The sequence below is a fragment of the Halictus rubicundus genome, chromosome 14 (assembly GCF_050948215.1).
Source record: "Halictus rubicundus isolate RS-2024b chromosome 14, iyHalRubi1_principal, whole genome shotgun sequence".
Classification (NCBI taxonomy): Eukaryota; Metazoa; Arthropoda; class Insecta; order Hymenoptera; family Halictidae; genus Halictus; species Halictus rubicundus.
The window spans coordinates 7,155,572-7,179,200 of record NC_135162.1 but is presented as its reverse complement, the minus strand read 5'-3'; the positions used below and the strand labels follow the sequence as shown (position 1 = coordinate 7,179,200).

The 23,629-nt window shown below is 40.3% G+C and overlaps 2 protein-coding genes across 2 annotated transcripts in view; both read left to right on the top strand.

Moving 5' to 3' along the window:
• Window positions 1–23,629, top strand: part of Sesn (Sestrin) — a 193,984-nt gene that overhangs the window by 49,206 nt on the left and 121,149 nt on the right. The gene's annotated exons all lie outside the window — the stretch shown is intronic.
• LOC143361129 (uncharacterized) lies at window positions 5,427–22,238 on the top strand. Its single transcript, XM_076800421.1, has 2 exons — window positions 5,427–5,689; window positions 19,203–22,238. Exon 2 carries the CDS (start codon window positions 19,398–19,400, stop codon window positions 19,659–19,661), a length of 264 nt encoding a protein of 87 aa, XP_076656536.1. The 5' UTR covers window positions 5,427–5,689; window positions 19,203–19,397; the 3' UTR covers window positions 19,662–22,238.

The window sequence follows — 23,629 nt, the reverse complement described above, 5'->3', positions numbered from 1 at the left end:
GTATTTAACTGGTATCGTGTTGACGCCACTCAAACCAAAGAAACAGATGTTGAAACTCGATCACTTTACCTCATCGTTTTGCTCCTTTGACGTGTATCCCACTTATTGTAATCGCTCCCGACAGCATACATGGTTGAACACTGAAGACTGATCACGCGATCTTCAGAACTGCTACTTCTACCTTGTTGCCAGACATCGATCTTCTGGTTGCGTGAATTTTTAGAGCCACTGGCTACACCCAACTCTTTTTTTACACGGTTCTTTATTACACAGTCCTTGTTTTTATACGATTTCGAAATTCCACTGTCCAAAAAAATGTGTACTAAAGACACATGAAGATAAAGATAAATATATGTAATTGTAGCACGGTTTTTTTTTAGGAACATTTGTAAAAAAAGAGTTAAGAAATATTAGCTAAATTTTTACTTTGATCCCACTCACCCTGACTACCCTAATCATGCGACAAGTGGGCGAGACAGGTGAAAATCGTCGAGAGCAGGATGTTCTACATCGGAGCTGTTCTATAGCTCTATATAAGCCACGCCCCCGCGGGCACGAAGCCACGCCCCACTGGCACAAAGCCACGCCTCCGCGGGCACGAAGCCACGCCTCCGCGGGCACGAAGCCACGCCCCCGCCACGTCACAGCTATGTGACAAGGTCTACCCCCACTCCACTAAATCACTTGCCCGCTAATAGGCACGTTGAGCAGCTCTGTTCTATGCGATGCTAGAAATATTAATGAAATTCCTATACTGATCTGATTCATCCTGTGATTCGATTCACTTTGAACTACCCTAATTATAAGGGGTTGGAAAGGTGAAAATCGGCCGTCGTAATAGGATGTCCTATACGAATTCCGGTTCAGCCATGTGTTCGTTCAGCGGAATTCAGCGGCGAGCCAAGTTCAGGCTGCCCTGAATTTCTAACATGGTACACGATTTCTGCGGTGCCTTGGAGTGCTGCCCAAAGTTTGTCGAGAAAGTGTCACGAAGGGTGAGGACGCGGAGAGGGTTGGAGCCTGGTCAGGTTATAGCAAGCTGTAGCTCGGTCCAGCGGCCGCAAACGGCTATAAGCGTCCCGTACACAGGTTCCATTAAAGATCTAATTGAATCCCTTGCGAACCGTTCTCTGAATGCGCCAAAAACTGTGCTTTCATTGGGCGTTTTCCAAACGTTTGCTCATCAGAACTTTCATTAGCACCAGCTTTAAATCTCTGATCGTATCAACGCGGTAATCTAGTTCTTAAAAAAAAAACATTTCTTTTGTCTCTACTTTAAGCACAACTGTTCTAGAACATATGTACAAAATTTTGTCATTTCTTAACGAGATGGTCATTGGTATTTTTTTGTTTTAAGCGATACTTTACGTTTTTTCTTAGACACTCTTGTAGAGCATGAAAAGACGAATCCAACGAGTACCATGAACATACCATTACGATAATTCGATCTCGAGATATTTGTGTCTGAAAGGTAAGACGACGTATTCGATGACTGTCGCGCTTGTTGCTTTCAGACACGAATATCTCGAGATCGAATGATCATAATGCCATGTTCATGGTACTCGTTGGATTCGTCTTTTCATGCTCTACAAGAATATCGGAGAAAAAATGCAATATAATGATCATTAAGAAAATCGCAATAATAAATCCGTTGTTTTTTCTTATTCCTTTAACGTGATAGAGGTTGGAAGATATTCGAAAAATGAACCAGCTGAATTCAGAATGCCGCTCTTTTGTGAGTAAACTAGATTAGCGATAACACCTTAATTCTCTCTTTGACCACGTCTCTGCCGCGTATATTGCCGGGTCGTTGACTTCTTTCTATGAGTCTTCCAATTGACGACTGTCGGTGTTCGACGCCGTCAATGTGAAACGAGCGTCAATGTGCGTCCCGAGTAACGCGTTGCACACGATGCCGTGAGCGCAAATGTACAGTCTGGATCATAATCTCTGTCCAGTTATGGTCTACATTGATTGTATGTTGTTCATGAATCAGCGTTAGCTATCCGGGCAACTAAATAAGATATTTAGACGTTGATTATTCTTGGTTATCGAGGCGATAATAATGTCACGGGTTCAATTGTACGGTAAAGTAAACCGAGCTCCGTGACGAAGAATAAAGGGAAAAAAATGGAGAGAAAAATAAAACTGGGTGTACGGGATGGGATAGAAATAGTGAAATTTCTCATGTAAATCCTCTGCCAGCCGCGCGTAGTCCACGCTCGGTTTGTAAGCCCTCGCGTAAATAACTGTGGCTGTTACCTCTGGAATACCCGCGGGAATATTACTTCTGATATATGTATATCTTCCGATGCGAATCGACGGCGTGCGAAATATGCACGTAACCCGTTCTTTCGATGAAACAATACTGATCCTTTCAACAATTTCTGCCATTTAATTAGCTCGATCCAATAATAATACTCTCTTTGTGCATTTCTTTAATTGGAATCTGCAATTCAGTGGGTAGATAATATTTTTTTAGAACAATGTGCAGGGCATTAGTACTAATTAGCACTGATAGCTAGACTGCGAATTTTTATGCACAATAAAAATGTTCTCAGTCAATTATGAGAAACAGTAGTTGGATAAAAATGTATTTCGTCTTTTAGGAATTTTTTTCAGAGGTACTACCGAACCTCTTGCATTGAGATTTTATACACATGTTTATTGATATTTGAAGTACACGTATGATTTTTTTAAAGTCAAAATAACCGAAATTACACGAGTTATACATTTTTTTATAGAGGACATATGCTTTGAAAAACACGGGTCGTCGATTGCCATGATTCCAGTCTTCCTGCTGGACAAAAACATGTTGTTTATTAATAAGTATGAATGTAGTTATGGTCCAAACCAAAGTAAATTCAAATTTTTATCATTTACAAAATGGCGGTATTTTGAAGTCGAACTACCGATTTCTTAAATATTTTTCGCACATTTTTCCTAGCCCAATGAGAGAAATAATAATAATTTTAATAAATTGAGGACACTACGGCGTTTTTAAATTCTTCGAATGTTCTCTTGTTTTCTATTTCTCCTACTTATTTTTTACACATGCGTAAATCGTCTACTAATAACATATGAACGATGCAAAGTACTAATTAGTACTAAGCATCAAAGAATTCTAAGTTTTCATTCTGCTCGAAGCAGTAAACGAATTTTCTTTTCTTTGTAAAGTTTCGTTCGCATCAGAAAAATGTTCCACAGCTCATTGCGTTTTAATTGCTACTCCGATAATTCGATATTGGTGGCTGCAATGGACGACCCCGATAGGCGTAGCACCGCGATAAGGAATTTTTCATTTAGTTGCCACATGTTCTTCATGACTTTAGTGAAGCTCGGGGCGAGGTTATCTTCCTCGCTTATTACGTAATCCGGTATAATGAAAAAGAACGTTTCGCGGCAGGTTTCGGGCTGCAAATTTTCAGAAAAGAAGGCTACGCGAAAAAATTCCAGTTAATACTTCGACCCCGGCTTGAAGGAAGAATTGTGCTAATTATAGACGGTCTGCAATGTGCGCAATGTGGAGCGTGATATAAATAATTCACTTTGTTCTGACCAGAAATGTCAGTATTCATTCACCTCAAATTTTAAATTACTTTATTTTATAAATTCTAGAATAGCCTTTCTAAAATCGAAAATCAAAAGCTAAGAACCTCTCAATAAATTATTAACAAATCAAAGCAATTCCAATCATAATTGGACAATTTTTTGGAATCTATATAATGTAACTACCTCTTCCAAAATCTCAATTTGACGATCGACTGCGAAAACAAAACCGTGATTATGACAAAATCTTTTTTTATCTTTTATGATAAAAATGTGTAGACTAAACGCAAAACAAATATTTTAAAAAGTTGAACTAAAGCTTATTATTCTCAATTCAGTAAAGTTATTTAAAAAAGGAATAAATGTATATGTAACTCCTATATTTTGTAATTATTACAATTTTTATTTTGCATAGAAATCGTTTAACCAAAAGCTCGACGGGTTGTCAGTCGATTTGACTTGCGGACGACTCGCTTATTATACTTCTCGTCTGAAATAACTTTTGGCAGTTAGTGTACACATTCTTCCCATTGTTTGTTCATCCCCAGAAATCGGCCTCGGGCGACTACAAAGCATTGTCTCCGATTTCCTCGCGGTATCGACGCATTGTTTACTCGTATTTCCTCGTGATTGGTCGTTATGGCTCACACGCCTTCGGCGGACACAGTCCCTCGCCTAATCTATAACGAGATAGTCTTGCCGGCTATCAGCTCTTGACGTATTCTCCGGGTTAATTGCGATCCGCGGTCACGGCGAGGCCTATTCCCACCGCGGTTTCGATCGCCTGATCGTTTCCTCGGCGATTATTTGTAGTCTCGAGCTATGATTGGCAAACAAAAAAGAAAAAAAAAAACGAACCGCCGGTTTTACTGTACACAACTTTCCGTTATGAACCGCCTCTTTTATCCCCCGACCGGACACCGAAATAGCTTCTTCTTCCTTCTCGCGTTATCTAAACCGAACGGCACCGATGATCGATGGAGTCGCGATAGTCCGTGGGATTGTTATGAAAACGGGAGTATCTAGGCCACCGAGGGCCACGAGATCCACATTCTCGAATGCAATCGTTCTCGAATTCATAATAATAAAACTAAATTTTAATATTAACACATTCGCGACCGGCACATTTTTCCGTTTCTAAGTACCGGCGAAAATATTGAAATTCCGAAGCCGGTTGCCGCAAACTTGTGTCGCTAAAGCAACGATAAAAATGACAAAATTTGTTTTGAAATATCAATGTTGCAATTATGCGTTGTTTAAAAGTGAGTATTCTGCATTACTTTATAAAAATAAGAAGAATGTGTTTATCCAAGTTTTCAGGCATTGTTTAAATAATATATACCTAAGGAAATAAGCTTGTTGAGCAATTCCACGTAGATGGATCTTCACAATCTCAATAATCGTAAATTAAAAAATATTAGAACCCGTCGCTTTTGACGGGTCCCGTAAACCTAGTGTTAAAATAAACCGTCAGATTCACGTCAGCGGCAATCAGGAATAGAATTTAAAATGTGTTAATAAGATTAAATGCTTGTGTCAATAAGAATAAATTGCGCGATGCCACGACGGTAAAAATTTGATTTTCAGTAATTGCCGTTTCACTTTTATAATTGTGGTACCGTTGGATGGCTGGGGTCATCCCGATCGAAATGAGCCTGAACATCAGGTGAATCGGACTAATTGAACGCCGCCTCCTGAACCGAAATCGAACCGAGCATTACCGTAGTTCCGCGCTGCGACGAGACGCGAGCGGTCGCGACGAGATGCGACTGGGTCGCGAGCGGTCGCGGCGCGTCCGGCGACCGGTCTCGCGACTGTTGCGCGTTCCATAGACTTCCTCCCCTTTGGCGCGGCTCCTGCCTCGCGACATCGCTCTTCGCGGGTGCTCATTCGCGTGTCAGACGTGGTTGAGGTAGGACACGCGCACAGTCTCGCGCTCCATTGCACACGTCGGCGTGCACTCCGATACATCTCGTGCTCTCGAGGCCGCTGTTACCATCCCACGTGTGCTTATCGACGCACTAGCCTCGCCTCGGCCTCACCATACTAGACGCACACGGTTTTACCGCAGTTGATACCGTCGTCGCGGAGAACACACGTGTCCGATTCCAGTGCTTCGTGCATCTGCCTTTTACTGCAGGTACGTGGGCTTGCAAGGTTATGTCTGGACTGCGGATTTGTGGCACTCACGACAAAATTTGGTTGCCGGAACACGACACAGTGACAACATCAAACGATTATATTATTTTTTCACTTTTATTTTTCACTTATGTCACGTTTTGCTTAAAAATCCGCAGTCTGCTTATGTCGATAAACCAACATTTTCTATGGCATTCGATGACGCATTTTCTAGTTTCATTGCATATTTTTTGTGATCATCCAAGAGCATAAAAATCTACAATCTTGCCATTCGCCGAGAAAAATATTGAAGTATTTTCGAAAAAATATTGGAAGGTTATTGACATAAGGGTTAAAGGACCACCACATTTTACTCCCTTCCTATTCTCGTTATGCATTATTTCTTATTCATTTATTCATATATTAATTCATTCATTTATTCACTTATGTTAAAGTAAAACGTTAGGCCTTTTACCGTACCCTGTGGAAAACCCCACATCCTATGGTTATTGGGAAATACCTGATTCCCCGTTATTTTATTGAAGGTCGTCCTCACTTCAGGTATGAATGTACGCATCGCCGCCCTCGCGTTTGGGCATTAGTTCTAACTGTGCGCTCGTCTTGTAGACACCTCCGACAACGGCTTCTTCCGTTTAAATATATTTCTTCCACCGTCTTCCCGTATAATTATTTCCACATAACCCCTCAACAACTTATTTATTTATTCATCTAGTTTAGAATAGCTAGTGTGCCCATCGAAACGTGAATATTCGATCGTTAGAGGTTCCTGAGAAGGTTAAGCTACTTATCGTGTGTCCTCCAATCTCGACCGTGTTTGATCAATGTTTTGTTTATAATTAGTTTGATACACGGTGTGCGTTCTAGTGAAACGTGAATATTGGGTAGATGGTTTAGACTGTGTAGAGGTGCCAGTCAAGTTTAGGGTATGCGTTCCTATTAGACGTTAAACCTGCATCGTGTTCCGTATTTGTTTATAAAATAAAACCACAATGCAGCAGACCCTTAAAATTAAATTGTCCAAGCTCAAGTTGAATTGCAAACGTCTATCTACGGAAGTACAAATGTGGTTGAACCAAATTTTCAATTTTCTAACATGCACATTCAGAAAAATGCAGTTTATTGTTTAACTAAAAGTTGCGAATTAGACGGTTAGGTTGCTAACAACGTCAGTGAGTTAGATCATTGAGAACATGGACGAAGATCGCGACCAGCTAACTCATCCTAATTAGGGACAGTCCCATTTTAAACAGAGCTCTTCTAACTTTGAAAACATTCCAGCATTCCAACATTCACATTGACTTTGTCGAAGGGCATCGCAAATGAGAGATTAGCATCATGCCATGAAATAGCACTTGATCAAGCAACTTGATAGCAACTTGCGAACGCCACAACACATAAAAGAAGCATTCTCACAGAGAAGGTATCCGTGCCTCGTAAACATTAAACAATGACCTGCTCAGAATTAATTTAAACTACAGCGTGCCAATTCAATTCTTCTATGACAATATACAGGGTGTAAAGAAATGTTTGGTCTTCGCCGCCGTAGGCGTATTCTGAAAATTGTGCATGAAGGTCGTTTCAAGGTCGAACATTTTTTTTCCTGCATTCTATTCTACAACATCAAATTATTGTATTATTGTATCAAATTTTTAATTTGGACCCCGACCCAATCGAACAAAATCAATTTTGCATATTTCACCTATGCAGAGTGACTATTTTACTGGGTTACCGGACTTTGTTCCTTTTGCGGGTAGAAAAACGAATTGTACAGTGAAATGTTGCATTGTTAAACAAACTCTATCGCAGGAATGCGGTGCAGTTGCGAACGGCGATCGTATACTTGGCGGCGAAAGAATTAGCTAGGAAAGCTTCTCCTCACTCGGCAACACAATAGCCTGATTCGACAGTATTCGCGATAAGGTGGTCGCGTGCAGAATCGCTCCGCGAAAATGGAAAGTCGGCGGAATGCAGCATGCACCAGGCATTGACGCATTCGGCATTGTTTTTCTGGGTCAAACGCGCGACCTTGAACGTTCGCGCGACCCGCCTTGACAGCCACCACAGTTTCCGCGGATTTGAAATTAGCGCATGCGTCGCACAGATTCGTGTCTCTGTCAATTACATATTATCAACCCTAAAAATTCAATTTTTTTACAAATAAATTTATATATAAATAAATAGACGTAGATTTAGAAATAGATATGAATAGATGTAAAGTTAGGAATAAATTTAGATACAAATTTTCTTTTCCGTAAATTTTATAGTCACTGCGATTCGGTAATTGCAGAATTTTTCTATCGGTACACATACCGGTCGCCATTGTTGTCCACGTTCTTCCTCTATTTCTGCAGATTTCCGTAATGAACCTGCACACGGTACGGCGATATTGCAAGTGCAGCATTGTTAGCGAGCCTTCGCGATTTGCGATGCTAATATCGACCGTCGACGAACTGCGCCGCGACGCGACGACACTTCCGACGTGTAAACGCATCATTGTGCTGCAATTCATTGTGCACGAGCCGAGTCCGGAGTTTATGCTAGCTCGTTTGCCTACCGCCGCGGCATCATGCGATTCTTCCGCGAATTTATTTCGACGCGTGACGCAGGTTTTTTAATTATTCAACCGGTTCCACGAGACTTTTTCTGTGTTTGTTGACTGTGCTGTCGGGAGCACGGGTGGCTGACGATTTTCTGAAATTGGAGGACTGCTGGGACAAAAATTCACACTGTCGTTAACATATTCAATCGATCACTTTTTCTACGGGGAGGCATTGCTCAACCTGCAATGAAAATCGGTGAAAGATACGATATCGTAATTGTTAATACAAATGTCGAAGTCGAGCAAGATAAGAGTTCTTTATCGTGATTTCTAAATCTGATTCGATGGATATGATTGCGGAACTTTATGCGAAATAAAAATTGCATGCGGTCATCGCAACGTACGAATTTATGGCTCTATTTAGTGGTTTTATTAAGTTCGAAGAACTTACTTTCAAATTTTCTGCCGTAAAATAATATTGTAGATGTGCAAGATTTACAGCGTTCCGTTGTTCATTCGCATATACACTGTGTCCCACAAATGTATCTCCTTGAAGGGGGTGACGCTAGAGGTCATTTGAAGTAACTTTTTCCTTTGCGAAAATGTTCTCCGCGGCTTTGTTAAGGAGATATTGAAGAAAAACACGGACCAATCAGAGCGCGGCTACAATAGGTGGCGCTGGGCCCGCGCGGCGTTGGCATTGGCTGAGCCCCGGAATTCGTCCGCCATAGCCGCGTTCTGATTGGTCCGTGTTTTTCTTCAATATCTGCTTAACAAAGTCGCGGAGAACATTTTCGCAAAGGAAAAAGTTACTTCAAATGACCTCTGGCGTCACCCCCTTCAAGGACGGACACCATTAACAATAACCTGCTCAGAATTAATTTTTTACTACAGCGTGCCAATTCAATTCTCCTATTACAATATACAGGGTGTAAAGAAATGTTTGGTCCTCGCTGCCGTAGGCGTATTCTAAAAATTGTGCTTGAAGGTCATTTCAAGGTCAAATATTTTTTTTATTGCATTCTATTCTACAACATCAAATTACTGTATTACTGTATTAAATTTTTAATTTGGCTCTCGACCCAATCGAACAAAATCAATTTTGCATATTTTATCTGTACAGGGTGAATATTTTACTGGGCCGGGAATTTTTGCAAGTTGACATTATTAATCGTTCTCGAATGGTCGTCCGAAATATTTCCGGGTTTCTAGGATCGGTGATTTCCGGAATGTTGACGTTCGATGCCGAATGTTGTATCCTCTTGACCGGCATGAATAATTCAAAGCATGATTTCGCGTGCCGCGGGTAATTGCCAGGGAAAACGTGTGGCCCACGTGACACGGTTCCACGGGAAGCTTGACAAGGTGACTCGAATTGTTAATGCTATTGCGATGATACCGGTAACGAGATTATTTCTCTTTGTTGCTTAAGGTTGCGCGGATTTCTCCCCTTAAGCTTTCCCGAGCGAAGGTTCGCCTGCGAAAATATGCATAACGCTACAATGACGGCACGAATCGCATTTAATCCTTAATTAGACACATGGACGGGATTACACAATGAGCGCGCGGACTACGCATTCACGTTATATTCATTTACGAGCTGATTATTTCGCTCGTTCGTTTGCAAAATGGATTAACTCCGTCGAATGTTAAAAATGTATATAATTTACGAGATACTATAATTTTTAAAAGTTCTTTCGATTATTGTCATTCGATGCTAAACGTAACTGTTCAGGAAATTTCTTTCCACTGGAAATATTTAAGCGTTAAAAATAATTTAAAATAAAGTTCAGTGAATTTCGTAGAATATTAAAAATTGGCAAAATTGATGAAATAATGTACATTCATTTTTAAAGGCTCTTTCGATTATTGTTGTTCGATGATGTTAAACATAACTGTTAAGGAAATTGCTTTTAACTGGAAATATTCAAGCGTTAAAAATAATTTAAAATAAAGTTGAATGAACTTCGTAGAATATTAAAAATTGGCAAAATTGATGAAATAATGTACATTCATTGTTGAAGGATCTGTCAGTTATTGTTGTTCGATGATATTAAACGTAACTGTTAAGGAAGTTTCTCTTAATTGGAAATATTCAAGCGTTAAAAATAATTTGGAATTAATTATTCAAATTACTCATGAATTTTTCATGCTGTCATTAAAAAGTAAATGATACTACGTAAAAAAGTGAGTCGATAGTACGCGAAGAAAGCAATTTGAAAAGCTCATAAATTATGCACGATATTAGATAAGTAGTTACTGACGTGTCCGGCCGTGGCCGACCATTTCTACTATGCACCAAAAATTATCTAAACTGTGACAAATTCGTTAAAAAAAATAGTACGAATGTAAACCTAGACTCGTTTTAAAGCTTGAAACCTCTGTTTTCGCACTCCATCGTTAATTTTTCCGCAGAAAATTTGTTCACGATACAGCAGGTGAAAAACTGAACACACGTTTCTTCTCGAACACACTACAACTTGAAACGTCTGTAAAAATGTTAAAAAATGTGTTCTGGGAATGAATCTACCGCGGATTTGAAGATTGAAACTTCGCCTTCACAACGAGACCTTAAAAATTAATGTACGATTTTTTTTGGCCGATTTGTCGAATTTTGAACGAAAGGTGTACCGCCAACTTTACAATAATACAAGGTACACCGGCGACCGAATTTGTTTTGTTATAAAACAGTAAAAAAAGGTCGTACATCAATTTTTAAGGAGTCGTTGGAAAGAGGAGGCACCGATCTTCGAATCTATGGTAGATTCATGCCCGAAAAAATTTTTTTAATGATCTCACAGAGATTTCGATTTGTAACATTTTGGACCAGAAAAGTGTCTTCAGTTTTCCAGTATCTGTATCATGCAAAAATATTTTAGGCGAAAGCGGACAACGGGAGTGTGATAGTAGAGGCTTCAAGCTTTAAAGTAGGCTTTGAGTAGGTTTATTGCTGTTCGATTTTTTTTTAGCGAAATCATCACAGTTTAAACATCGACATTGAACTCTGTTTTTCATTCAGCTTATGAAACCACTCGTAATTTAATTTATGTAGTTTATTTACAGTACTGCGACTTTATCGTACGCTAATTAATCGTCTCTACAATTATCTTAATGATTCACCGGATCGTCGTATCTGGTTGCAGTTTCTCGGTCGTCTTTCTTTCTGGTTTTGCCGTTTTGCAAGGCGCAATCCGTTGCGTAAAATACAAGTTGCACGAAGGATAAATATAGATAACTGCGACTTCGGTAATTTTGCGACTAGATCTTACAACGTCACACAATGGCGAACACGATCAAAGTCGTCACCAAAATGAATATTTCCAATTATCATTATCGATCATTTACAATTACCGACTGCTATATTTTTCAAATTTGGTTGACGAACCCCTTACAATTTTTTTAACGGCTATAATAATTTAATAATACTCGGTAATACCCGTCAAAATGGTGGGTCCCTTAATTTATCATTAGACGTCCCCGTTAATTGCAAAATAAAAAAAAAAATAATATGACAACGTTTTTAAATTCTTGTCATGTCTTCACTGTTTTGCATTGTTTCCCCTTCATTTTATGCATTTATGACGAAAATGAGTGAGCAGCGAGCAGATTAACAGAATTGAAAAACATTAATATGTTTCAGCTGATTAAGCTCATTAAAGCAAGAATAAAATGTTTATTTGTCTCCTACTTTGTGCAATTTAAGCAAACAAGTTTTGCTTTGCATAAAGTCCGCTGATTATGTATATCTAATATGTGATGATTGTCTTGGTATATTGTTCAATGATTTAATTTCTTTGGAGATCGCCAAAAATCGGAATGAATTCCTGTAATTTTCCAAAGTCAACTACTCGCATTTAGTGCTAAAGTGTTGTCCTTCGCGAGCAATTTCCTCGGACGACTATCGCACACGTGGATCGCGTTTTCGAGCCGTTTTAAACTAGTGTTTTTGTGTCTAATGATTATGGAAAATATTTGCTCGTCCGTTGGTGACGTCAATGCAATTTTTATTGGTCTCGTAAACGCTAATGCTGCCCTCCGTTGACATCGACGGACGTTTTCGCTCCTGGGAACAACCTTGCCCTGCTCGTGGGATTATTGAAATCATGCATGATGCATCGAAATTGCACTGTTACCTCGCGGGTCGCGCACTTACGTTCCCTTGCCGATATGTAAATATGCAACTGTGAAAAATTTCCACAATTCTAATACACGTGGTGTGACGCCGAGAAATTTCGCTCGTGACGCGCATCCGAGCGATTAATAATTCTCGCGAGGCCATTACGAGACGTGTCCGGATTCGAATCTTTCGGCGAAAGACTGGCTAATTAGCATCTTTCTGCCGGCTCGTGTATTTTTACTTCTCGTTAATTTATTATCAACGCGGCAGCGAACTTTCTTCTTCCATGTTTTCAGACGTTGCCTGTTTTATTCGTCGATTATATCTTGCGGCAACTATGCTAATCTCGATCAACTGCGTAACAGCGGCTCCGATTTGTTATTGAAGTTAAATTCCGTTCCCGATTTTCCAATTATCGAAGATTACGTTTACAATATTCCCCGATGCAGTTATGGCAGCGATAGCTATCTTAACATTGTCAGTCTCGCTAGATTATCCATACTGAACCTACAGAGTGTAAAGAAATCTGCGGATCGATGAAGATCTGTGGAAAAAATGTTGCCGCAAAATTGTCCTTGGGCTTGAATCTCAAGGTCAAGTAGCTTTTCATTGCATTGTATTCTACGCGTCGTGTCGATGAAAACAAAATTTTACCTTGAATCTTTAGGTCAAATATCTTTTCGTTGCATTGTATTCTACGCGTCGTGTCGATAAAAACAAAATTTGACCTTGAAATTCAAGGTCAAGGACAAGTTTGCGGCAACTTCCTCAGCCAAGACCAAACATTTCTTTACACCCTGTACATAGTATCCGTTTTAAAGTACAACTTGTTTTTAGACAGAAGAATTAAGCCATAATTGGATAAAAGAGTTGATAATCCATAATTAAATGAAAGAATAAATAATTTTCCTCACTTACAATTAGTGTAATTATATATTTAAAAGCACTAAATGCACGTAATGCGCGTGAGCGTTCTCGAAGAGGTTGAACCAGTTGTTTCCAGAAAAATAAAAAAATATATTCTGCCGTGAAGAGAATTGTAGACGGTGTCAAAATAATTTCGAGTTGTGTCGTTTCTCAAGGAGACTGTAGGCCAACATTGCGAAAGCTTGCAGAAGCTTGCGAAAACTTGCGAAAGCGCAGCAGCATTACCCAAGTCGACGAGAGGCCACCGTTAAAGGCAACGTTCGAGATTTCCTCAAAGACTTGTTTCCCAAGTGGTTCCCCGGCTAAATTGTTTAACAGACAATGCTTTTTCATAGTGGCGAATAGGGACACGGTTCATCGACACGACTACTTCGAACTGGAACGCCACAGTTTCGGATCCGAACGGTGTTTCTTTAGCCATGAACTAGTTCGATCGGTGGAGAAATCGTTGCAGATCCATTGGCGTAATTGGCGAACGTTTTATCGGTGTCGTTACTTTTTACAACGATTCCCTAGGAATATCTGTTCCCTCGAGATTATGCCCGCCCGGTGATATCCTTTTCGTTCTCGCGGGAGCACCCGATGCTCGCACACTTTCCCCATAGAAACGGCGAAAATTATAGCAATTGTGCGGTTTGCTTCTTTATTCAACTGCACAGTTCCAATTTTACTCGCAAAATCTGGGTCTCCAGCAGCTCGAATGGATTTCAAGCTTGAGAGTCAATTTTGCGGTATATTGAGTAAAATTTTATTAGTCTTTTACGTTATTCCACTTATTTTTTTATCTCTTTAGCTCAGATTTTAACTCAACTTTTACGTTGCACATGCGTGTTACAAATGAATTTTCTACAGAAAAATGTGACATTAATTATTGACCACGCTACTAGTGAAATGCTGTGAGAATGTGTCTGATCACAACACGACCGAATCTACTTGAACGCATTCGCGAAAACGGTCCACCAAAAAAAAAACTTGTCACAATAATAAATTGATCGATTCTTTTCAAATTTCATGCACATATAAAACAAAGACCCCTTCATCTTGTAAATTAAATTTTGCGTTAATATCGCTGATAGTTCCTTTTTTATTGCTTAAAGAAGTTCCAATCGAACAGTAATTGAAATAGTACAATATAAAAATATTTTCACTGTTTATAAATAAAAGTACTATCGCATAATTTGCAACTCAGAAAAGAAATAAACGTCTATCCTGCGATTAATAATCCAAGCAATTTTTGTTTAGCATAAAAATCCGTCGAGTCATAAATTATAAAATCCGGAATGAATGCAATGATTGTTGTTAACATGAATTACTGATTCTGTACTCTGTACTGTTGGCGGTTTCCATTTGCGGTCGTATCACTGACACGATTAACAAATTACGAATTTCGCAGTATAGTTAACAACTTCTGTGCAAGAAGAGCTTCGTTTCACTATAGCCAACGTATATGTGATCCTATTAAAGTGTGAAACCTCTCGATTAGGAGTGTCCTGGGGACACAATGGTCTGTATAGTGAGATTTCGAATAATTAGCCAGTGTTTCGTAATCAGGTGGACCGCGCCATTGATTTTTACCGTCCCATTGAATCCCGGCCGCAAAAAATGACGTAACCGCGGTATCAGGGTTTTATGGTCGGGCGTGAGGATTATATAGTCTGTTGTTCCTGAATCTCGTTACGTCCTTGAACAAAGCAAACCGAGATAAAGTGCTGCTAAATGCTTCTGACGATTTTTCCGTTTTCCGTTGAACTTTTCCGCACGCCTAATGGAATATATCTTGAAGCCCTTCTATTATTCTCTTTGTTTCCCCTCCCTCCCTAAGCGCGACTATGCTATTCAGGGATAGCCCTGGGGGATGCATTTTCCTAAGCGTGCAATTTTTATGGGGTGAGAATTATTCTTTAGAGAGAAACATCACTATTGTATTATTTCCAAAATATTGCAATTATTGAAAAACAAAATGTCGAGACATTTTCTATAGCTTGGGATTAAAGCAGACAATTTTTATTTTGCATAAACAATCCACAATCCAGTGACAATTATTTAATTTAATTTAATGCAAATAGAATTCCTTTAGGCCTGGTCTGGTCGTTAATATATTTGCAGATTTTTATATATTTATGGCTAGATATTTATTTATTAAAAATTAATTTTTAATGCACGATAGTAAAATATTTCATGATAAGTAAAAGCAGTTATAGTGGAATATGCCAGAGGAAATGCTCTCATGCATATTACAAACGAATCGAACGTGCATAATATGGACTTATGGTTGATGGCAGGTACATCATTTCATCAATATTTCAAGGGGAGTAGCAACAGAGGAGAAACATAATAGTGCCCGTCAGAATAAAATAGTCTTAGCAAAATCGAACTCGGGTAACATTTTCTATTGCACGATCTATTTCGAGAATAGTACCCAAGGCCACAATGTTTTATCGAGTGCAATAAATATTTTGCGAAACATTTGGGGAAATATTTTTAAACATTTCCTTCGATCTGGAAATTGCTTTCAACTAAATTCAATTGTTTTTAACCTGCTTCGCGGGGTATACCCCTAGGTAGTGGGGACTGCGACTTTTATCAGCGAAGTATTTGCGACATATATCGAGAAATGACTGTATCATCGAACGCATTCTTGCAAATTTTATTCGACTTTAACCAAGTAGTTCTGGTGGCAATGATACTAATCACCGGAGTGTGGATCTGCAGTTATGGAACCAGAAAAGTAATTATATTATTTATTTTTTTTTAATCATACTATAAAAATATAGAAAGAGATTTTTCTCTCCATTAAATTCTTAGAAAGTAAACTATGAAAATGGTAAATTTCATGCAGATTTACTGACCACCCAATTCATAATAAATTATGGATGTTTGAGTTTGAGAACATTTCAGAAAGAACGTACACTGTTTGAGTTTGAGTCTGCTCGTGTTTGCAATTGCACAACTTCGATCGAAATGAGTTTTGCATCGGTGTGTGTTTCGCACCGAGTGATCCATTTAGCCTAATGAGCCATTCGATCTCCTAAAAAATGTTTCTTGACCAGTTTCCGGACTCGACATCGCCTTAAACTCCACCTAACCGGTACTAATGGCTGTCGGTGAAGCAAAACTGGGACAAAACTCGGCGCGCACCGAGCCAAAGAAAGGTCTTCGTCGCGATGAAAGTTCCCCATTTCCGAACTTAATGACTCTTGACCAGTTTTCACGGCTTATTATTGATGGTTCGTTTCGCCTCGAAAAGAGAAAAAAAAACCCCTCGATTCGCACTCGATCCCGCTAAACGGGGTCTCCCACTCTGGCTGAATGATTTATCATTCGACGGAAATCGATCACGCGAAACCGTTCGTGAAAAGCTCTTTCGTGTCTGCGATTCGATGTCCCTATAAATTCTAGGGGTTGAAAGGGTCAAAACTACCCCTTAAAAAATTTAAACGAGCAATGACCTATCTGAAAGATCACTGATAGACTGTGAATTATGATAAAAATTGAGTTGATGCAATGGAAACATCGAAATTGACCCTTGTAAATTACTAATTCAATGATGAAACTTCTCCATTTTCAATGATTTCGTACTGACAGCTTTACCAGCACATTCGTCACCTTTTCCCGATTAAAATGATACCAAACACGATATAGTTCGCATGATATTTACTCGTTTAATCCACGATAGAGTAGAACCTCTACTATCCGAACTAGTAACTGCAATAGAACAACTACCTAGCTATAAAACTTGATTCTTTATCGAAGAATTGTTACTGATTTGCACAATAGATCGTGCTTCATTCCATGGATTGCTTTCAATTGAACTATTTCATCATCGGTTCGGATAATAGAGGCTCGCTGAGTCGTGGATATAAAAAACAAACATGCTCCGAAGTATGTCGTGTTTGTACTCATTTTACTCGGAGAAATGTCGTGAATAAGATGGTGAAAGCGTCACAAGGAAATAAAAATAATTCATGCAAATTCCGCGGTCATTGTGCCAATTTTTGCACTCGTTCGTATCGATCTATCAAGTTTCTTCCGAAAGTGGATGAACGGTTTGCGTGCAGTTGTTTGCAATCGCGCAGCATCACGTGCACGGAATTGCTGGATCCCGAAGTTTCGGACCGGTTCCGGAAGCTGCGGCGAAATAGCCGAAGTTGCTTCGATTAATTCTGGTCGCTGGGAAGTTGATGGAGCGCCCCCGGCATCAGTATCTGCGTATTAAATGCTCATAAAACCGGAGCACCTGCTAACGAAATTTCCGAGTCGCGAGCGAGCCCGAGTTTCGCAGTTTCGCTTCCGCGTAATGGCCGCATTAAAGCCAGCGAAACGTTTTTCGCGTTTTCCTTTTTTTGTTTGTTGGTTTTTACTTCTTTCTTTTGACTCCTTGATCACCGCGTTAAAGACTCGACGATTTCCTCGGGAACGTTTCGAGCTAAGAGCTTAGGGGATCGTTAGATGATAAGATTCTGTCTTTACGAGATTGCTCTGCAACGTACAGTTTGACGAATGGCACAACGACTGCAGAATTCACTTTGATTAATTTTATTTCTTTGCGAAGCTTCCTTCATCGCATTCGTGACATTTTTCTGAGTAAAATGAGTACAAACATGATATACTCCGGAACATGTTTGTTTCTCTAATCCACGATTCAGTGGATCCTCTATTATCCGAACCGACGATATCTACATTTGTTTCTTCAATTTTAGATAGTTCCATTTAAAGCGATCAATAAAGCACGATCTATTGCGCAAATCGGTAACAATTTTTAATGAATCGAACGCTAGTTCGGATAATGGAGGTTCTACTCTATCGTGGATTAAACAGGCAAATACGATCCAAACTATACCGTGTTTGGTATCATTTTAATCAGAAAAAGGTGGCGAACATGCTGATGAAGATGTCAAAACAAAACATTGCACGAATAAAATTAATTCTAACTTATAAAATATTGGAGTAAGTTACTGACAATTTTGATTATACCTTTTATAGAAAACAAAAATGAGTACAATTTTGTTTCTCGTATTAAAGGCTTCTACTGCATAACAAAAGAGGATAATGAATAATATATAACGAAAAGAATTTTGCAAAGGAATATACATTAACTGTAACTTGCAAGATTGAAATCTTTGATTCCCGGAACGAAAAAGCATTATGCCTTCCGCGAAACGTAACAAATGTGCACAAGATGACTGTGTTCTCGCGCAATTACGTCGAAATTAGGTTAACTCTGCGTTCATTTTCAAACAATGAGGCACGGAGAGCATTTCAGTCAGTGGTGGTACCAGTTACAGCTATCTATGTATACTGATGCAGTCACTATGCTCATACGTCGACGTATCACCGGAGCAAAGTACATCTGCTACGGTTTACTTTGATCGCATAATTTTTCCTCTGTCTTTTGTCGACGTTCGTTTTCGCACGAGGCTCTGTCGTGTATTCAGATAACAGTTCGGATAAGCGAGGTTCTATTGTCTCGTGGATTAAACGAGCACACGAGCTCCGAATGGTGTCATGCTTGTGCTCATTTCAATTAGGATAACGCCGCCAATACACTGGTCCAGGTTTCATAAAATAATCCTTAAAAACGAAGAAGTTCTGTCAATAAATTAATATTGTAGAATTTGAAGGTCGTTCAAGTACTTCGTGATGTAGGTAATGTAGACAGCGGATCTTGATGGAAAATAAAAATTATCTATATTTATTGCAATAAACAGAAGCTAAGCAGAAGTTCCATTCTTCCTTTTGTAATTTTACAAACACCTCCACACAAATCAGTAGAAAAGTATTCAATCGCACTAAAAAATCGGATCATGAGCAGGGACCATGTGCACAGGGACATAACACTCATCAATCCTAACTTCCTGTTTATTGCGGACTACATTCAGAGCCACTCCTTCGTCAACTGCTTCTCCACTGACCCTCTATGTTGTCTTTCAGGTAGCAAAGCCCGCTGCAATCGTCTTGGACCTCACCAGCACCAGAAGAAGACCGACCTCGTGATCCGGTAGCAGACTCCGGTGGCTGGCTCCTCGAAGACCCGTGCTCCAAACGCTGATCGCCTAGCATCGCAAGAACAGTCAAACCTGAAGATCAACAACCAACTATACCCGAATCCACCGATCGACCAGAAAGATGACTAGAATGCTCCTGCAAGAACCCGGCTGGAAGATAGAGCGGAAAGGATCGGCTCTGTTGATGCGCCGGGACAGCTCCCATCCAAAGACGACTCGCGTCTGCTTCCGATGCGACGTGGAAGTCCGCGAGTTCGAACGCGACGAAGACTACATGATCGAAACAGAACCCGAGGCAGCCGCCAGCCCTCTAGCAATGTGTGCCAGTTGCCTAGCAGCCCTCTGCGTCACTGTAATCTTGCCTTGGCTGTTGATGGGAAGCTAGAACATCGGAAGACAGTCTTGGGGGGAACGTTAGGCTGGTGTTACGATGATCTACCTTTGTGAGATGTTGGTCCAACGAGTCGTCAAGACGTTGAAGACGTTGGAAAAACAGCGAAGATCGCGTGGGATCGATGCTCTGTTGATCGGTGGTTGGGGATCTTGAGCCGAACGTCTTCGCTGAAGCTGAACGTCTTCGATGGATAACAGTTCCTAAGATTGTAATTTATTTGTTGCAAGCGCTGCCCCCGGGTCGAGTCCTTGAGATCTTGAATCTTTCGGCACCCCATGGGATAGATCCAACAGGACGACAAATGGAGTCTTCTTTCGTTGGGTCAGGTATAGCTTCCATCCTGATTGAATCGCAGGGAATTCCGAGGAAGTTGAACGTCACGCTGAAGCTAGACCTTCGAGTGGGTCCAGTTCCTAAGAGTATGATTTAATTGACGCAAACAGTTGCTCGAGGATTCCCTGAACCTTTTGGGACCCCATGGATCAGAACGAGGAGAGCAGCAAAGGAGGCTTCTTTCATTGGGTTAGGTATAGCTTCCATCCTAATTGTATCGCAGGAAGTTTTGAGGAAGCTGAACGTCTTGGCAGAAGGTAGACTTCCCAGTGGATCCAGTTCCTAAAATTATGATTTAACTGACGTAACCAGTTGCTCGAGGATTCCCTGAATCTTGTGGGACCCCATGGATCAGAACAGGGAGAGCAGCAAAGGAGGCTTCTTTCTTTGGGTTAGGTATAGCTTCCATCCTAATTGTATCGCAGGAAGTTTTGAGGAAGCTGAACGTCTTGGCAGAAGCTAGACTTCCCAGTGGAGCCAGTTCTTAACATTATGATTTAACTGACGCAACAAGTTGCTCGAGGATTCCCTGAATGTTGTGGGACCCCATGGATCAGAACGAGGAGAGCAGCAAAGGAGGCTTCTTTCTTTGGGTTAGGTATAGCTTCCATCCTAATTGTATCGCAGGAAGTTTTGAGGAAGCTGAACGTCTTGGCAGAAGCTAGACTTCCCAGTGGATCCAGTTCTTAACATTATGATTTAACTGACGCAACAAGTTGCTCGAGGATTCCCTGAACCTTTTGGGACCCCATGGATCAGAACAGGGAGAGCAGCAAAGGAGGCTTCTTTCTTTGGATCAGGTGTAGCTTCCATCCTCCTCAAACTTTGAGGTGGAGGATTTTGAAGGAGAAATCCTTTCCTTCGGAAAGAGTCTTTTGGGACCCTAGAATGCAACAAGAGGTAATATTCTTTGGGTCTGGAAGAGCTATAGCAGAGTCCAGCGATTCCGGGGAAGGAGCTAGCTTCCTCCGGTGGATTATGGTGTGGATTTTTCTGTGAAGAGCACGACGGTCTTTTCGAGGGATACCTGGACCGTTCGGTCGGATAGGTGGAGCGAGGGCAACATCAAAGGAACGGCCGCGTATATACACGTATATTCGAGCATGCATTTAAACCTCCTTACTCGGTTGATGGTATCGACAAATCGTCTAGCCCCTGAAACGGAGCGGACCCTGTGCCAAACGAGAACGGTACTCCAGGCAAGAACCTTTCAGCTTCGCAGACTGCTTACTTTGCACGCGCCGTTCCATTGTGAATATTTCTGTCTTGTGCAGCGAATGCTGCCGCACGTTGCCCAGAAATAGGTAACGTGAACCGAGGAAAAAATTATAGTTAGCATACACACCATCTTTCCGCGAGAACAGAATACATTTTTCTTTGTTTTTGGCGAGAATGAAGGGAAAACTTTTGAGGTTTTATATTTTGGACAGGCATTTGTGCTGTTTGAGAATCGTGAACAACAATTAATTTAATTAGGAGACCACGGATTTCATGCGGTTAAAACATTAGAAGAATTGGAAGATAATAAACATGTTAAGGGAGAAATTAAAATTTTATTTCAGTTCGTTGCGACTCGGATACCGTCTTTACTCGATATATGTCCCAAATACGTAGCAGATAAAAGTCGCAGAACTATGCTATTGGACAACCAAGAAGCCTGGCTGTCCTCTGCTACGTTTAGCAGTGTTTCAAAAAATAGTATCTTCTAGTCGATATATGTCGCTGGGTAGACCCGTGTTGTGGACATATATCGAGTAAACATTGTAGAACGTTTTTATTTTGCATAGAGATCCGCAGTCTATTTTTGGGATTAATAAAGTGTAACAATTTGATTTGAAGTTGTTATGTAAAAGAATTGTTATTTAAAAAGCCTGTTAGGTAGGTAAAGAGTTAATTTTTTGAAAGATGCGATTGAAAACCGTGGACAATGGAAACCGTGTGTGTGTGTGTGTGTCTCTGCATATGCGTATGTTGTTATAAGCGCGAATTGCGGTTCTATTCGAATCGAAAAAATTTCCGAGGACCATTACTATAGTAACGACGCAGTGTTTTCGTTAGATCATCAGCGCGTGGAATTTTTATTGCTCCGAGACAAACCGGATTCCGACAGAATTATTTGTGTGTTTGCGTGAAGGAAGGTATGCGGTGAACGTAGAAATTTCTACAACATTGAAGGCCTCTATGTATGTAAAGTACTATTTGTTTATGTTTCTAATAAAACCCCAAGTTACGACATTCTTGTTTTACAATGTGTTTTACAGTCATTCCTCCAATCCTGCGAGCATAGCCACAGAAACTGAAATTTATTGAAAAGTAATATTATTTATTTACCAGTTGCGACTAGTATTCTCATAATCACGAATATTTATCTAACTGCTCATGATGAATATTTATGTTCAACATTCAAAATAAATATCCCAAATGTTTCGATTCTCACTAAAGTAAATGATAGAGATTGAAAATATTTTTATTCGTGTGGGGTAAGAATTATAGTCATGGTGTTTTAAAAGAACAATTTATTTTGGAATCGGAGGACCAAGAATTGAAATTTGATAAAAATTAAATATGACGTTGAAAATAAAAATTAGGAGGTACAACGTCGAATATAAAAATCTAGTTGGAAATAAAAATTAAATACGACGTTGAAAATGAAGATTAAGAAGAGTCGTTGTAAAATTATAGGAGTTTCAGTACGAGGTTTGTATTAAAAGGCGAGAGGTGCAACATGTATAACTTTCTTCAAGTTAAAGCATAACTATACAGTGTCTACATCCCTCTAAAATTGAAATAATTCGTATAATCTATTTGTAGAAATTCAATTTTTACATAAATCGCACATTTATTATTTCAAAAACAGTTTTCCCCGGCCTGGGTTGTAGCAAAAAGTGCAAATCGAAATTATGATCGCGTTAACAGCCGCAAAACTGTACACGAATTGCGTCACCGCGAATTTGGTCGTTCCGCGCGAATCGATCGGTTCCGCAAAAATGTCCATCACCGAGCGCGCATAGTGAACTTTGCACACAGCTATTTTTCCTCTTTTTTCCGGGTTAAATAACGCGGACAATGACCGGGGGACGCGTTGTGAGATAACAAAACGCGCTTTTGTCCGTCGACGGCCGTTGCGGAGGCAAACAAACGCGGTTTGTTGCGAAAAACCGGGTCGTATCAGAAATTCCAACCGGTGTTGCCCGGGTAATGAAGGGCTCGAAGAACGGGAATGGCCAAGATAGAAAAGAAGAAAAAAAAATTGTGGGTGTAAATTTTTCCCGAGTTCTGACGTTCGGCCGCAAAACACGCGCGCGCGCGCCACGATGAAACGTGCGAATTTAATTTCTCGGTTACCGGGGGCGCATAAATATGCATCACCCTGTACACTGCACCCTGCTCTCTGTCCAACCCTGGCTTTGCTCTGATTTATTTCTGATTACACCGGAACGGATTTCGCTGACCGTTCCCAGTCAGCGGTTTCCCGGAAATAGCGGAAGAACGAAAGGTATTTTTGGGGTATGCTCGTGTCCCGATATTAAGCTGCGTTCCCACGTGTTCGGTGGACACGCCTTTTCCCTGTAGAGATGTTTTATTCGTGCTCGTTTTGTCCCACGGTAGGACGCAAACCGGTAAAA

What these genes read in the sequence shown, in the direction of transcription:
- LOC143361129 (XM_076800421.1), top strand. Translation starts at nt 19,398, where the DNA reads ATGACTAGAATGCTCCTGCAAGAACCCGGCTGGAAGATAGAGCGGAAA.